The 16,022-nt window shown below is 40.6% G+C and overlaps 1 protein-coding gene across 7 annotated transcripts in view; it reads left to right on the top strand.

Annotated features, from left to right (window-relative positions):
• The window catches only part of birc6 (baculoviral IAP repeat containing 6), a 137,690-nt gene extending 122,762 nt beyond the window's left edge, over nucleotides 1-14,928 (top strand). For all 7 annotated transcript variants that reach the window (XM_056235020.1, XM_056235018.1, XM_056235017.1 and 4 more), the window contains exons 73-74: nucleotides 13,782-13,916; nucleotides 13,992-14,928. In XM_056235020.1, the coding sequence (XP_056090995.1) occupies nucleotides 13,782-13,916; nucleotides 13,992-14,171 (315 nt within the window). In that variant the 3' untranslated portion in view covers nucleotides 14,172-14,928. The remainder of the gene's footprint in view (nucleotides 1-13,781; nucleotides 13,917-13,991) is intronic.
• Nucleotides 14,929-16,022: the final 1,094 nt, after the last annotated feature.

Here is a 16,022-nt window from a genome sequence, read left to right as displayed (position 1 = left end):
GAAGCCACAACACGCACAACCTTGAGGCGGATGGGCTACAACAGCAGAAGACTCCACCGGGTACCACTCATCTCCACTACAAATAGGAAAAAGAGGCTACAATTTGCAAGAGCTCACCAAAATTGAACAGTTGAAGACTGGAAAAATGTTGCCTGGTCTGATGAGTCTCGATTTCTGTTGAGACATTCAGATGTTAGAGTCAGAATTTGGTGTAAACAGAATGAGAACATGGAACCATCATGCCTTGTTACCACTGTGCAGGCTGGTGGTGGTGGTGTAATGGTGTGGGGGATGTTTTACTGGCACACTTTAGGCCCCTTAGTGCCAATTTGGCATCGTTTAAATGCCACGGCCTACCTGAGCATTGTTTCTGACCATGTCCATCCCTTTATGGCCACCATGTACCCATCCTCTGATGGCTACTTCCACCATGTCACAAAGCTCTAATCATTTCAAATTGGTTTCTTGAACATGACAATGAGTTCACTGTACTAAAATGGCCTCCACAGTCACCAGATCTCAACCCAATAGAGCATCTTTGGGATGTGGTGGAACGGGAGATTCGCATCATGGATGTGCAGCCGACAAATCTGCGGCAACTGTGTGATGCCATCATGTCAATATGGACCAAACTCCCTGAGGAATGCTTCCAGCACCTTGTTGAATCTATGCCACGAAGAATTGAGGCAGTTCTGAAGGCAAAAGGGGGTCCAACCCGTTACTAGCATGGGGTACCTAATAAAGTGGCCGGTGAGTGTATACACGCGCACACACATACATACGTTACATGTATATGTTGTATACAGTACTGTTCAAAAGTTTAGGGTCTGTTAGTAAAAAAAAAAAATCTTTTTCAAATAAATGCTGTTCTTTGCTACAGGAATAAAAAACATTTTTAAATATATTTAAATAGAAAACAGTTATTTTTAAATTGTAATAATATTTTACAATGACTGTTTTACTTCATACCTACTTTTGTGAAGACTTTCAAAAACCATCTCACCGACCCCAACCTTTTGGTGTGTGTGTGTGTATATAGTACAGTACATACTTGCATACATGCATACAGTTAGGTCCATATATATTTGGACACAGGCACAAATTTTTTTTTTTTCAGATATTTACCAAAACATATTCAAGCTATAGTTATATAATGGATATGGGCTGAAAGTGCACACTCTCAGGTTTAATTTGAGAGTATTTAAATCCAAATTGGAGGAAGGGTTTAGGAATTACAGCTCTTGAGAGTAGCCACCCCCCTTTTTCAAGGGACCAAAAGTAATTGGACAATTGAATCAAAAGTGGTTTCTTGGACAGGTGTGGGCTATTCCTTCGTTATTTCTTTATCAATTAAGCAGGTAACAGGTCTGAAGTTGATTCTAAGAGTGGTATTTGCATTTGGAATCTATTGCTGTGAACCTACATCATGCGTTCAAAGGAGCTCTCCATGCAAGTCAAACAGGCCATCATTAGGCTTCAAAAACAAAATAAATCCATCTGAGAGATAGCTGGAATATAAGGAGTGGCCAAATCAACAGTTTGGTACATTCTGAGAAAAAAAGAATGCACTGGTGAGCTCAGCAACATAAAAAGGCCTGGACGTCCACGGAAGACAACAGTGGTAGATGATCGCAGGATCCTCTCCATGATAAAGAAAAACCCATTCACAGCATCCAGCCAAGTGAAGGACACTCTCCAGGAGATAGGCGTGTCATTGTCAAAGTCTACAATCAAGCGAAGACTTCACGAGAGCAAATACAGAGGGTTCACCACAAGGTGCAAACCATTAATAAGCATCAAGAATAGAAAGGTCAGATTAGACTATGCCAAAAAACATCTAAAAAAGCCTGACCAGTTCTGGAAAAGCATTCTTTGGACGGATGAAACTAAGATCAACCTGTACCAAAATGACAGTAAGAAAAAAGTATGGAGAAGGCTTGGAACACCTCATGATCCAAAGCATACAACGTCATCTGTAAAACATGGTGGAGGCAGTGTGATGGCATGGGCATGCATGGCTTCCAGTGGAACTGGATCACTGGTGTTTATTGATGATGTGACAGAAGACAGAAGCGGCCGGATGAATTCTGAAGTGTATAGGAATATACTGTCTGCCCAGATTCAGCCAAATGCAGCAAAGTTGATTGGAAGGCGCTTCACGGTACAGATGGACAATGATCCAAAACACACCGCAAAAGCAACCCAGGAGTTTTTTAAGGAAAAGAAGTGGAAAATTTTGCAATGGCCGAGTCAATCACCTGATCTCAACCCGATCGAACATGCTTTTCACTTGCTGAAGGCAAAACTAAAGGCAGAAAGACCCACGAACAAACAACAACTGAAGACAGCTGCAGTTAAGGCCTGGCAAAGCATCACAAAGCAGGAAACCCAGTCTTTGGTGATGTCCATGAGTTCCAGACTTAAGGCAGTCATTGCCTGCAAAGGATTCTCAACAAAATATTAAAAATAAACATTTTAGTAATGATTATATTAATTTGTCCAATTACATTTGAGCCCCTGAAAATGGGGGGACTGTGTATAAAAATGGTTGCAGTTTCTAAAATGTTTACTTGATATTTTTGTTCAACCTCTTGAATTAAAGCTGAAAGTCTGCACTTCAAATTCATCCTGATTGTTTCATTTTAATTTTATTCTGGTGGCATACAGAGCCAAAAGTGTGAAAATTGTGCCTGTGTCCAAATATATATGGACCTAACTGTACATACAGTGGCTTGCGAACCCTATTTTTTTTTTTCTTCACATTTTGTTATGTTGCTGCCTTATGTTAAAATACTTTAAATTATTTTTTTCCCATATCAATCTACCCTCCATAGTCTATAATGACAAAGCAAAAAACTGACTTGGGACAACTTTGCAAATTTATTAAAAATAAAAAAACTGAAATAATTACATTGCATAAGTAGTCGTACCCTTTTCGGGTACACTTGGAATTTAGCTCAGGAGCATTCCAATTTCGCTTGTAGATGTTACTACACTTTGAGTGGAGTTAACCTGTGGCAAATTCAATTGAATGGACATGATTTGGAAAGGCACACACCTCTCAACAAAAGGTCCAACATCTGAAAATGGATATCAGAGCAAAAACCAAGCCATGATGTCAAAAGAACTGCATGTAGAGCTCAGAGACAGGATTGTGTCAGGATACACCTTTATTGAAGGTTCACAGAAGCATGTAGCCTCCATAATCCTTAATGGAAGAAGTTTGCGCGCGCACACACACACATACGTTACATGTATATGTTGTCTTGGGTGCAGACAACTGGAACGCCTACATAAGAAAACTGGACTCACTGTACACCTACAAGCTCACAAGGATCACAGCCATCATTACAGATCAGCGCTCACATCAGCACGCACAGCTTTTTATTCTGGGATCATTCACTCTGGATCCTCCAACCCCTGGACTCTGTTTACCACAGTTAATAAATTACTCAAACCCATTGACAATATCACTCATTTGTTCACCATGGACAAATGCAATAATTTCATCGACTTCTTTAAATACAAAATTGACAGCATTCACCAAGAACTCTCTGTGAACATTTCTCTCAGCACAGACCCTCAATCTGACTCATCCACTCCATTTCACATCATTCTCCCCTCCCTATCAGTCATTACAGAAACCGATCTCACTGACCACTTCAACAAAATCCACCTCACAACCTGCCCACTGGACCCCATTCCATCTGCACTGGTCAAGCACTGCCTCCCCCGCCTCAGCCCACTCATCATGGATATCATCAACTCCTCTCTCACCTCTGGAACAGTTCCTTCTTCCCTCAAAGTTGCAGCCATCACACCAATACTTAAAAAACCTGGCCTGGATCCTGACAACCCCAACAACTTCCACCCCATCTCTAACCTACTTTTCCTGTCTAAAATCCTGGAACGCTTGGTCGCCTCTCAACTAAAGCATCACCTCCTCTCCAATCAGCTCTACGAAACCTTTCAGTCTGGATTCTGCACTCATCACTCTACTGAAACTACACTACTCAAAGTAACAAATGACCTCCTGCTCGCCTCTGACTTTGGTTCCCTCTCCATTCTCCTCCTACTTGACCTCTTTGCTGCCTTCGACACCATTGACCACTCCATCCTTTTACAACGCCTACAACATCTTGGCATCTCTGGCTCAGCTCTCTCCTGGTTCACCTCCTACCTTACCAACAGATCTCAATTCATATCAACAACTGTACGTCTCACACCATACCTGTCAATCACGGAGTCCCTCAAGGCTCGGTGCTAGGTCCCCTTCTGTTTATCCTGTACATGCTTCCCCTTGGACTTATCATTCATAATCATGGATTAAAATTCCATAGTTACGCAGACGACACACAACTATACCTCAGCACCAGATCCATCACTCCTGCCACAGTATTAACCATCACAACCTGCCTCTCTGCAATAAAATCCAGGATGAACGCCAACTTCCTTAAACTCAATTGCAATAAATCGGAAATCATCGCCATTGGTCCCAAATCACTCCTCCCCTCCTCCCAAGACTTCACTCTCTCCGTTGATGGCCATACAGTTACCACCTCTCCTCAGATCCGAAATCTTCGTTCATGTTCACTGTGGTTTGTTGTTGTCTGAAGTCATCATGAACGCTAGTTGGTGCTCCAGTGTAATCGGTCCGCCGAAACTCATCCAGTGAGAAACGTTCCGCGGTGCAAAAATAAGTGTTTAACGTGTTATTTTTTGTGTAATTAATTACCGCGTTAAAGTCTGTAATTAATTCATCTTAATTAACACGTTAAAGTCCCGGGCCTAATTTATATATATTTATACCACGGCCTGTTTAAATACTCGATTCTGATTGGCTGGAAGGTGTGCAGTGAAACCGTTTAATGCACAGGTAGTTCCAGTCAGTTTGATTACAGTTCGAAATTAATCCGCTACTATAAACATTGGTAACCATAGTAACAGAGTTACACTTGCAAAAGAGTGAGAGAGAGAGAGAGACACATATGAAAACGTTAGGTAGGCTCAGAGCCATAGAGAGAAAGAGTTGCGACGCTCTTTGATCGCTCGCGATGGCTGTCACGTGGTTCATGTAAGCCCCAATAGTTCCCAAACATACGCGGGCTGTCATGTTCTTCTATGGGACAGACAGCAGCGATTGCATTATTGACCGGTAAATATAAAATAAAACATCACACCCAAGTACTTTTTCAGCTAATACTGCATTATTGCATTTTGTTAATGTCAGTTATGCATTTGGAGAGGCAGGGTGACAACGAAATAGCCTACTACTGTATATTACTTAGATACGTTTTAGGCTTTTTTTTTTTTTTTGAGGGAAAAGACAGAGCTAGATAAGATCGAAGACGAAAAAGATGAGGTCAATACGAAAAAGACAACTAAATGGGCAGTTAACACTTTCAGTGACTTGTTGCGCCAAAGACAGAACAGTTGTGATTTCGAGACCTAACGTTACTCTGCTTCTCTATTAAATGAGACATTTCGGGAGTTTTATGCCTCTGTTCAGTCTACCGCTGGACGCGAATACACTGTTGCAAGTTTGATGCGTCTCAGAGCAGGTATAAACCGTCACATTACAATATACAACATCATAAGGGATAAAGACTTCAAGTCAAGCAATGCCGTCTTTAAATCAGTTTTAAAGCGCTACAGGAAAAATGAAAAAAGACACCAGCGTTCATCATCCGCGTAAGAAAAGTTTGGTTTGACATACAGCTAATTCATTTAAATAAATGACATGATTAGTTCAAATAAAGCTTGCCTTGTCACTGTCAGTGTTGCCTATCATTCATAAATAATTTTAATAAATCCATGAATCATTAAGTTAGCTATAGGCCTATGCTTAAGCAACGAGGGGACTGTAGACTTTAAAGAAGAGACGCTCATAGGTAACTTGCGCACGCATCTCTCTCTCTCTCTCTCTCTTTCTTCTCTTTCAGTTCTCTGTCTCTCTCTTTTAATAATGAATTTAAATAAATGTGATAATTCATTCAAATAAAAGCAATCCGATGGCTCTACTTTATTTAAAGCGGACGGAGTGCTAGAACTAACGAGCCGTAACTTAAGAAAATAACCGTCATTTTTACACGTCTGTTAAAAAATTACATTGTAAACATCAGTTACAGCTTTAACTTCTTATTAACTTGGCAAATAACCGAGGTATAAGCGGGATAATCCACGGCTAGCCATGCATTAAAGGATTTTAATGCACGACGTAGAGGCGAAGAACCACCCGACGCGAAGCGGAGGCTTACATATATTTATATAAACAGTGCATCTGGAAAATATTCACAGCGCTTCACTTTTTCCACATTTTATGTTACAGCCTTATTCCAAAATGGATTAAATTCATTATTTTCCTCAAAATTCTACAAACAATACCACATAATGACAACATGAAAGAAGTTTGTTTGAAATCTTTGCAAATCTTTTAAAAATAAAAAACAAAAAGAATCACATGTACATAAATATTCACAGCCTTTGCCATTACACTCAAAATTGAGTTCAGGTGCATCCTGTTTCCACTGATCATCCTTGAGATGTTTCTACAACTTGATTGCAGTCCATCTGTGGTAAATTCAGTTGATTGGACATGATTTGGAAAGGCACACACCTGTCTATATAAGATCCCACAGTTAACAGTGCATGTCAGAGCACAAACCAAGCCATGAAGTTCAAGGAATTGTCTGTAGACCCTTTCGAGACAGGATTGTATCGAGGCACAGATCTGGGGAAGGGGACAGACAAATTTCTGCAGCATTGAAGGTCCCACTGAACACAGTGGCCTCCATCATCCATAAATGGAAGAAGTTTGGAACCACCAGGACTTTTCCTAGAGCTGGCCGCCCGAGGGAGAAGGGCCTTAGTCAGGGAGAGAGCAAGAACCCGATGGTCATTCTGACAGAGCTCCAGCGTTTCTATTTGGATAGAGGAGAACCTTCCAGAAGAACAACCATCTCTGCAGCTCTCCACCAATCAGGCCTGTATGGTAGAGTGGCCAGACAGAAGCCACTCCTCAGTAAAAGCCACATGACAGTCCTGTGAATACTTTCTGAATGCACTGTATATATATGTTTGTGTATATGTGTGTGTGTGTGTATATATATATATATATATATATATATATATATATATGCCTGAGGTGATTTTTGTCCACTGTGTCAGCAGCACATTTTATGTTGTCCTATCTTTTTGTTTATCACTTTTAGATAGATGATGCCCTCTCATCTTCTCCCCTCTTTGTTTTTGATTTCCTTTTGTCCTTGAAATGGCCCCCACCACCAGATAGCAATCATCCATATGCTCAGTGAAAAGAGAGAGAGGAGAAGGAGCTGCCTGAATCAGAATATAAATGAGTGAAAATACTGAGTTTTTGGAGGGATATGAATCATGAATCCGCTAACCCAAAAGTGTGCACTCATCTAATTACCAAACATAAACTCCATGATCAGACCAAAAGCATGCATTGAACTCTAGAAATATGGGCCATGAGTGTATATTTTGTGAGTGTTTACTCTCTCAGACTGTCATATAGTTGAAAAATCAGTAGCCAGATCAGGCTATGTGGCATCACACGTCACACTGGCATTATCCGTCCATGTCATCTTAGGTCTAGTATGGGTATTTCAGCTGGTATTTGTGAGTTTGATGTCATGCCTAACGGCTGCTTCGCCACCTCAGGCAGTTATGTGGCTGGTACATTACCTCTGTATCCCACAGTGGACACTAAACAGGCTGTTGCCATGGCAACCAGAGCATTGTTCGGAGGGATAAAGGGCCGTGGGGCTGTCGTTTGGGCAGAACCGAGCCAGGCTGGACAATCGACTGCTATAACACAGAAGCTCGTATAGGACTTACTGGTGAATTATGTTTTGGCCCAGACAGAATGTGCATAATTATGTGGAATGGATTTAAATCTCATATTAGTTACTGAATATACACTCACCGGCCACTTTATTAGGTACCCCATGCTAGTAACGGGTTGGGCCCCCTTTTGCCTTCAGAACTGCCTCAATTCTTCGTGGCATAGATTCAACAAGGTGCTGGAAGCATTCCTCAGGGAGTTTGGTCCATATTGACATGATGGCATCACACAGTTGCCGCAGATTTGTCGGCTGCACATCCATGATGCGAATCTCCCGTTCCACCACATCCCAAAGATGCTCTATTGGGTTGAGATCTGGTGACTGTGGAGGCCATTTTAGTACAGTGAACTCATTGTCATGTTCAAGAAACCAATTTGAAATGATTAGAGCTTTGTGACATGGTGGAAGTAGCCATCAGAGGATGGGTACATGGTGGCCATAAAGGGATGGACATGGTCAGAAACAATGCTCAGGTAGGCCGTGGCATTTAAACGATGCCCAATTGGCACTCAGGGGCCTAAAGTGTGCCAGGAAAACATCCCCCACACCATTACACCACCACCACCAGCCTGCACAGTGGTAACAAGGCATGATGGTTCCATGTTCTCATTCTGTTTACGCCAAATTCTGACTCTAACATCTGAATGTCTCAACAGAAATCGAGACTCATCAGACCAGGCAACATTTTTCCAGTCTTCAACTGTTCAATTTTGGTGAGCTCTTGCAAATTGTAGCCTCTTTTTCCTATTTGTAGTGGAGATGAGTGGTACCCGGTGGAGTCTTCTGCTGTTGTAGCCCATCCGGCTCAAGGTTGTGCGTGTTGTGGCTTCACAAATGCTTTGCTGCATACCTCGGTTGTAACGAGTGGTTATTTCAGTCACTGTTGCCCTTCTATCAGCTCGAACCAGTCTGGCCATTCTCCTCTGACCTCTGGCATCAACAAGGCATTTCCGCCCACAGAACTGCCGCTCACTGGATGTTTTTTCTTTTTCGGACCATTCTCTGTAAACCCTAGAGATGGTTGTGCGTGAAAATCCCAGTAGATTAGCAGTTTCTGAAATACTCAGACCAGCCCTTCTGGCACCAACAATCATGCCACGTTCAAAGTCACTCAAATCACCTTTCTTCCCCATACTGATGCTCGGTTTGAACTGCAGGAGATTGTCTTGACCATGTCTACATGCCTAAATGCACTGAGTTGCCGACATGTGATTGGCTGCTTAGAAATTAAGTGTTAACGAGCAGTTGGACAGGTGTACCTAATAAAGTGGCCGGTGAGTGTATAATGAAACTAGGCAAAATGTTTAATAAACAAACATGCATGGAGGTGAGGATGTATAAAAAGACTGTTTGTAGACTCCATGTAGGCCTGAATGTAAGGTATTGAGGGCAGTTTGAATCATGGGAGCTTTAGTGTAGAGCTTTTTGTGTTGAGAAAGGATCTCTCTCATCGCACGCGTCTTACAAGCAGAGGAAGACGCGCGCTGTACATAGTAGTAGAAGAAGAACGTCAGTTCTCGCGCATGCGTCCTGGAAATCTCTTGAAGTCTCGTCTCAGGCCCACAAGGAAGCAATGGAATAGAGAGACCTTTAAGAGAGACCAGTGATGTCATCTACATGGAGATTGAAGTTGGTTTTATCAGACATAAGTTCAGCAGAATCTTAAATAGCCTAAGCACATGGACATTTAAGGCCCCGATATACTCGATATACAAAGTTCTTTTTCGTTCTTCGTTTAGGGGTAAAACGAAGTTCGAAATACGTGACCAGCGATATACTGTTATTGAACATAGTTAGTCCTTCGATTTTGCTTGAAGTATATCGGGGCTTATAGGGTAATTTCCAAAACCTAGTTAATTGCCTACTACTAGGCTTGCTGCAATTTTCAGCGTTACTGGTGTTGCACAGTGTTCAGCCGCACACTGATTACATCACTTGCCCACCGTGGCAACGCCCCCTATAATCGTTTTTAAATGTAAAAGCGCCCATTAAGCAATATTAAACCCAGTGCTAATAGGGAACCTGCAAACATTGAGGCAATCTCTAAACTTTGCCTGACGAAGGTGGCAGCATCCAGAGGTAACAGATTCTGTTTAATATAAGGCAGTTAGTCATTGTACTGTTTTGTTGTTGTGTTTTTCATTAAGAATAAGAAGAACCCACCATTCAAGTAATTGCCGCCCCCAAATTGCTGCTAATTCGTCAAATGTGCACAGTCGCTCGGGCGTTCATGAGCGATTTAAAAGCGAGGTGGAAAACAGAGAAACTCCAATGATAGTTTAGAGTTTTCCATTAGCCTGTTGCAGGCACAATGCAGCGCAAGCAATTGTTAGGTAAAATATATATATATTTTACAAATACCAATTATACTATTACCAATTTCTTGTTGAATGAATTTGAAGTATTTAAAATTAACATTTCTATTACTGCTTCTGCCATTGGACTATATGAAGCAGTGTTTTGGAGTGTGGTACATCCACACAGATTCACACACATGCAATTTTTAAAAAAAGCAGGACACGTAGCTATATCTCTCACACACAAATAGCCAGTCACGCATGGTAATAAATAGTGGGCTGCTGACGTCAGAAGAGGGAGAGGAAACACACTCGCTCCTGCACAACAACCTTTATACCGTAACTACGCTCATGTTCATTTTATTTTAAATGGCATTTCTGTTTTTAACCCTTTTCCATTTCTCTCTCTCTCTCGCGCGCGCGTTCCAATATCATTACACATGTTCTAGGAACTGAATGAATATGAAACAAACGCAGCATTATGTGAGAGACTGTAACAGTCACATGTCTGGGTGGTTGACCTTTGTGTGTTTGAGAGAAAGATAGATTTATGAAGGATGGATGGATGAAGCGAGACAGCAAAAGAGAGGGATATAAGGCCGGTGAGGTTGAGCTCAGAGCCAGCGTGTAATGTGCAGTGGCAGCCGGGGTTTCCATGGCAACACTGGCAAGACCATCGATCACATGCACTCATTCCTGAATCCCTCTCGCCTGCGCTCTGTCTTTTTCCCCCCAGAAGTTTGATCCGAACAGCGTCTCGCTTTTACAAGCAGGTTAAAGTGCACGTCTTAATCCTGGGAGAGACTGTGTGTGTGTTAGTGAAGACCCAACAGGTGGATTTTGCAGAAGCTGTTTATAAGGCTGTTTTCCCATTAGAGCTTTTGGTGTGGATTCAAGAGTATTCTGCATTTGTTCAATTTGGTGTTTTTTGGCATCTAAGGTTTCCAGAATTTTATGTTTTTCAGACATGGTTTATGGTATTTTGCTTATTGTATAGTTGTTAGTAATGATTACTAATATGAAGATTTATATTACATTTTGAGAATCACACAAAACATACATTTTTGTTAAAACATTACATCTTTGTTCTCAAAAAAATTAAAAATTAATTTGCATAATATTACAACTTTTCAGAAAACATAAAAAATTGTTCTCAAAACATTTAGATTTTATTCTAAGAACATTAGAAATGTATTATCAAAACATTAACTTTATACTTGTAACATTATAACTTTATTCTCAATACATTGATTTGATTTATTTTATTTTATTTCAATTTATTTTGATAATGTTAACTTATGACTTGATTCTGAGTTTTATGTTTTTCTCAAAACATTGACTTTTTTTTGCAAACCATGACTTTGTACTGTTTTGAGAAAAAAAAAAGAGAATAAAGTTGTTCTCGCTGCATTATGACTTTATTCCCATAACCATTACAACTTTCTTTAAACATTATACATTTATTCTCAAAACATAATTTGTTCAAATGTGTTCTCGTAGAATTCCGGCTTTCTCAAAACATTTGACTTTTTTGCCAAACAAATCTACTCTTGAAACATTTATATATTTATTCTCAAAACATTACAAATGTATTCTCATAACATTGACTTTCTCAAAACATCTTTTTTTCTCATAACATAACTTTTTTTTTTCTTGTACCATTACAATTTTAATCTCATAGCCCCACAACTATATTCCTGCAATTTTGACTTTATTCTCAAAAAATTCCATTAGTATTGTAATGTTATGACTTTTGTTCTTGAAATGAGACAAAATGATAAGTTCATGAATGGTTTAGAATAGATCATAATTCTGTTTAATACTTGAATGATAAAAATGAACTAATAACCACTATCATAACATTTACGAGTTGAACGCACATGAACGCCACCACAATGTCGTAAATACGAGTGGGGAGCTCGGGATTTTCTTTAAGCCCCGATCTTGACGAGTTGGGGGCGTGTCAGTGAGAAACATGGCGGAATATGGCTACTTCAACGTATTTAGCTGTGATATTGTAAGGCTTTTCTCTTTACAGCGAAGTAAGCTGATTGCCTGCACAGAATAGGATGGCATTATAATATAACAATGTAATAGTCTATGTAATGATAAAGTTTGCAGTGGCTTCATAAATTAACTAAAAACGTAAAAAAGCAAAGCATACCTGATGCACATATATTTGTTCTTCATTTTCTAGAACTAGAGTTTAAGAACCTTGCTGTATTTTTGTGTAATTAATTAAGAGAAAGTACTACACCACCATCTTACTCCGACGAAAGTGACTTGAACGCACCTGCCGTCGTAAACACGACTTCCCACCTCATTAGTACGAACTTCCCAGGAGGACTTGAACGCACCAACAGGTGGTACAATGGAAATCCTTTTCAGGTGGTACAAAGTTTGTTGTTGCTGTTTTAATCAACCTAAGGCCCCATCCCCACTAATGCGTTTTTGTTTAGAAATGGATGATTAAAACGAATACGATCTCCGTCCACACCAGCGCTTTAGCTGCGTATTAGAATTGATCTCCGTCCACATTAAAACGACTGAAAACGTGGATCACGTGACCATTCACCAACACTGGGCATGCGCGTGCCGGTGTAAACACAACTTCATTGATAAAATTATCCCACCATGCTCTGGGTTAACCCCAAACCGACGCTCCATGTACGGTCAACGCCGCCGCTGCACACGGGAATTGTCACAGATCACTCGAATAATAGCTTGACTCCGGCGCATGTTGGCAGTTATAGCGTTGTAAAATGCAGAATTTACTTGTACAACAGCTGCTAGCAAAGATATACGCCATGACTGAAGACACACAATCATAGAGCCGAGCATAGGGAGCCGAGCGTGAGCCTCTACTACGTCATCGTTTCCCTCGTTTTGACCCGTCTACACTAAAACGCCCTCCGAAGATTCAAAACGAAAAACGGGTCGGCAGCGTTTCTAAACTTCTCCGTTTTGGGTCTCCGTTTTTGCCGTTTTAGTGTGGACGGGAGGTGCAAACGTAGCAAAAGGTCTCCGTTTTTAAACGAAAACGCAGTAGTGTGGACGGGGCCTAAGAGCCACTCCCGATGTCTAGGGAAACGATTCTGATTCTGTTAAATCAGTGTGTTGTGACTGATATTAACAACTTCGCACGTCTGCAGTTTAATACACCGTCACTCTGTATGACATGTTTAGAAAACAAAGTGAGATGGGGAGGAGGAATATCTAGGAGACGCAGAATGAGCGAGTGAGTCAGCTCTCGCCTTCGGACAGATTCGGAGTACTACGAGGAAGTGTGTGTCCGCGTGAGCGCGGAGTTCTTCTCTTTCCTGCCTATGGTCTTTGTTACCGAAAAGGTCACTTAGTTTGTTTGTATTAACATGCGCGGACAGGCAGTGACTGCTGGTTATCTGTGTGGTGCGATCGGTCATCTGGTCTTTATGAATCTAATAGGTCACTGGAGTCTCAATCTGAAGATCAGCAGATTGTTTTCTAGTGCTACTAAAATTGAATATGAGGTTTGCGTTTGATTTATGGGCTCTCTGGGAACTGATATACAATTCCATTTTCCAAGAACACTGATAATGTGATTTTTAACACTAACCGTGTGTGTGTATGCGTGCAGGTGATCCATCGGCACTTCTATATGAAGCGAGCGGAGATCATGGCGCAGTGCGAGGGCTGGATCTGTGATATTCAGCAGTACAGCAGCGATAAGAGAGTCGGCCGAACCATGTCTCATCACGCAGCTGCGCTAAAGGTACAACACTGTCATACCAATGTAAATTGTGTCATTTGTTGTCTTTTGGAAACTGATTCCATGTGTTTTTTGCAGAGGCACACAGCTCAGCTCAGAGAGGAGTTGTTGAAACTTCCCTGTCCTGACGGCCTGGAGCCGGATGGGGAGGAGTTTTCCGAGAAAAGCGCCTCGCTCATGGTGAAAGAGCTGCCCGTTCAGGACGCAGAGAAGCAGACGGACAGCCCAGACGCCCACTGTAGCGACGGCCAGCTATGATCCCCCTCTCCCCCTGAAGCCCCGCCCACCGCCTTTGACTATCCATTGATATTGAGAAAAGACTGGATGGCTTTGGTGATTTAAGCCATCTTTTTGTCAATATTTGTATGTAAGAAATCTAATTATGTTATAGCATAAAAAGAGAGGACAGACAAAACCAAGAAAATACAAGGAAATGAATCCGCTAAAACCCACCGACACAAGACGAACCGCTGAAATCTATGCTGCGCCCTGAAGAAAACAAAAGAGATGAGAAAAGATCTTTTTATTTACTTGTAAAAGAGTATACATTTTTTTGTGCTTTTTTTTCTTTATTTTCCCAAATTGTTAAATAACCACTGATTGATATGTTATTAAACTTGTTTATGTAAACAAAATGAAAGATGAAATCACAGTATATATAAGGGAACTGCCTTTAGTGGAGAATGTTTACCAAATGTTTTGTTAATTTTTTTTTTCTTTATTTTGGACTGTTAGTGCAAGGACAGTTTGTACGTGAGAATATACTGGTCATTCTTTAAGCAAACTATTTAAAAGAAAAATGTAACACGCTCCCATACCCACTCTTGAGTTCCCACAATCCTCTGGTGACCCTCTGACATTGCTTTTGGTTTCTACAGACTTGTGTACACTTCAATAATAAAGCCTGAATCGGACGTTCCTGGATGCTCGTTCAGGCTGATCAATAGCACGTTTTATTTTTGCCCTCTCTCTGCTTTTAAGTGCAAGTTTAATAAATGCAACCTGTTTTACTTTGCTTGGATATACTAATTAATGTGGTTCTGTAGATTGTGGTTTGTGCTTGTGTAAGCAGAATTCACTTTTATTTTCTCACTTTCTCTTAGTTATAATGGAGGCTGAGTGATGATCAGTTTTTAAATCACTGTCAGCTTACAAGAGTAGAAGTTTTTAAAAATGTACTAGACAATGGGACTAATTAAACATCTGAAGTATGCAAACAGTGCATGCGCAACTTCCACGAATATGGAGGTCTTGACCTTCTTGACTATCCAACAGTTAGAATCAGAGTATATTCTATAATTGTATTAAATTGATATTCAATGTATTGTAGTGAAATTCCCTTCGTCATTTTAAATGCAAAAAAAAATTCTGCACTCATACCAGTTACCACAAGACATTTATAATGTTACAAAAGATTTCTATTTCAAATAAATCCTGTTCTTTTGAACTTCCTATACATCAGAGAATCCTGAAAAAAGTGTATCACCATGTCCGCAAAAATACTAAGCAGCACAACTATGTTCAACGTTGATAATAATATGAAATGTTTCTTGAGCACCAGATCAGCATATTAGAATTATTTCTGAAGGATCATGTGACTACTTTGGAACACACATGAAGTAGCATCATTTGGGCCCTTTCGATTTCATTTTGTCAATTTTATATTTACTGTTTAATTTTATAATTGCATTTATTGTTTTTATTGTATTTACCTTTTGTACTTTTTATCTACTTGGCCCATTCTCACCAATGACGATAACTATAAAGATATAGAGTCCACACCACAGCTATAATGATAACGGCACAGAGAAACGATATTGTTGGAATCACTTTGAGAACGTACTCTGTTACTAACGTAACCTCGGTTCCCTGAGATAACGGGAACGAGTACTGATTTTGATTAGATTATAGAATAACGCAATGAAACTGCAAAGGAACCAATGACTGAGCAGCGGAGCTGCACAAACCTATGGGGAGAAAGCCCTCCAGAGCCCACCAAAATGGACAGTGCTATCCCTCTATATAAGCAGGCATTCTGCCATAGGGAGTCAGGTTAATCCAAACCAAATAAAGTGACAAACGTTGAGTCGTGCAGCGTGAAAGCATGGT

The sequence above is a fragment of the Rhinichthys klamathensis genome, unplaced genomic scaffold (assembly GCF_029890125.1).
Source record: "Rhinichthys klamathensis goyatoka isolate OS25496 unplaced genomic scaffold, OSU_Roscu_1.1 h1tg000412l_1, whole genome shotgun sequence".
In the NCBI taxonomy this organism is placed as follows: Eukaryota; Metazoa; Chordata; class Actinopteri; order Cypriniformes; family Leuciscidae; genus Rhinichthys; species Rhinichthys klamathensis.
Note: the sequence above shows the minus strand (reverse complement) of the source record. Positions and strands in the feature narration are given on the sequence as shown.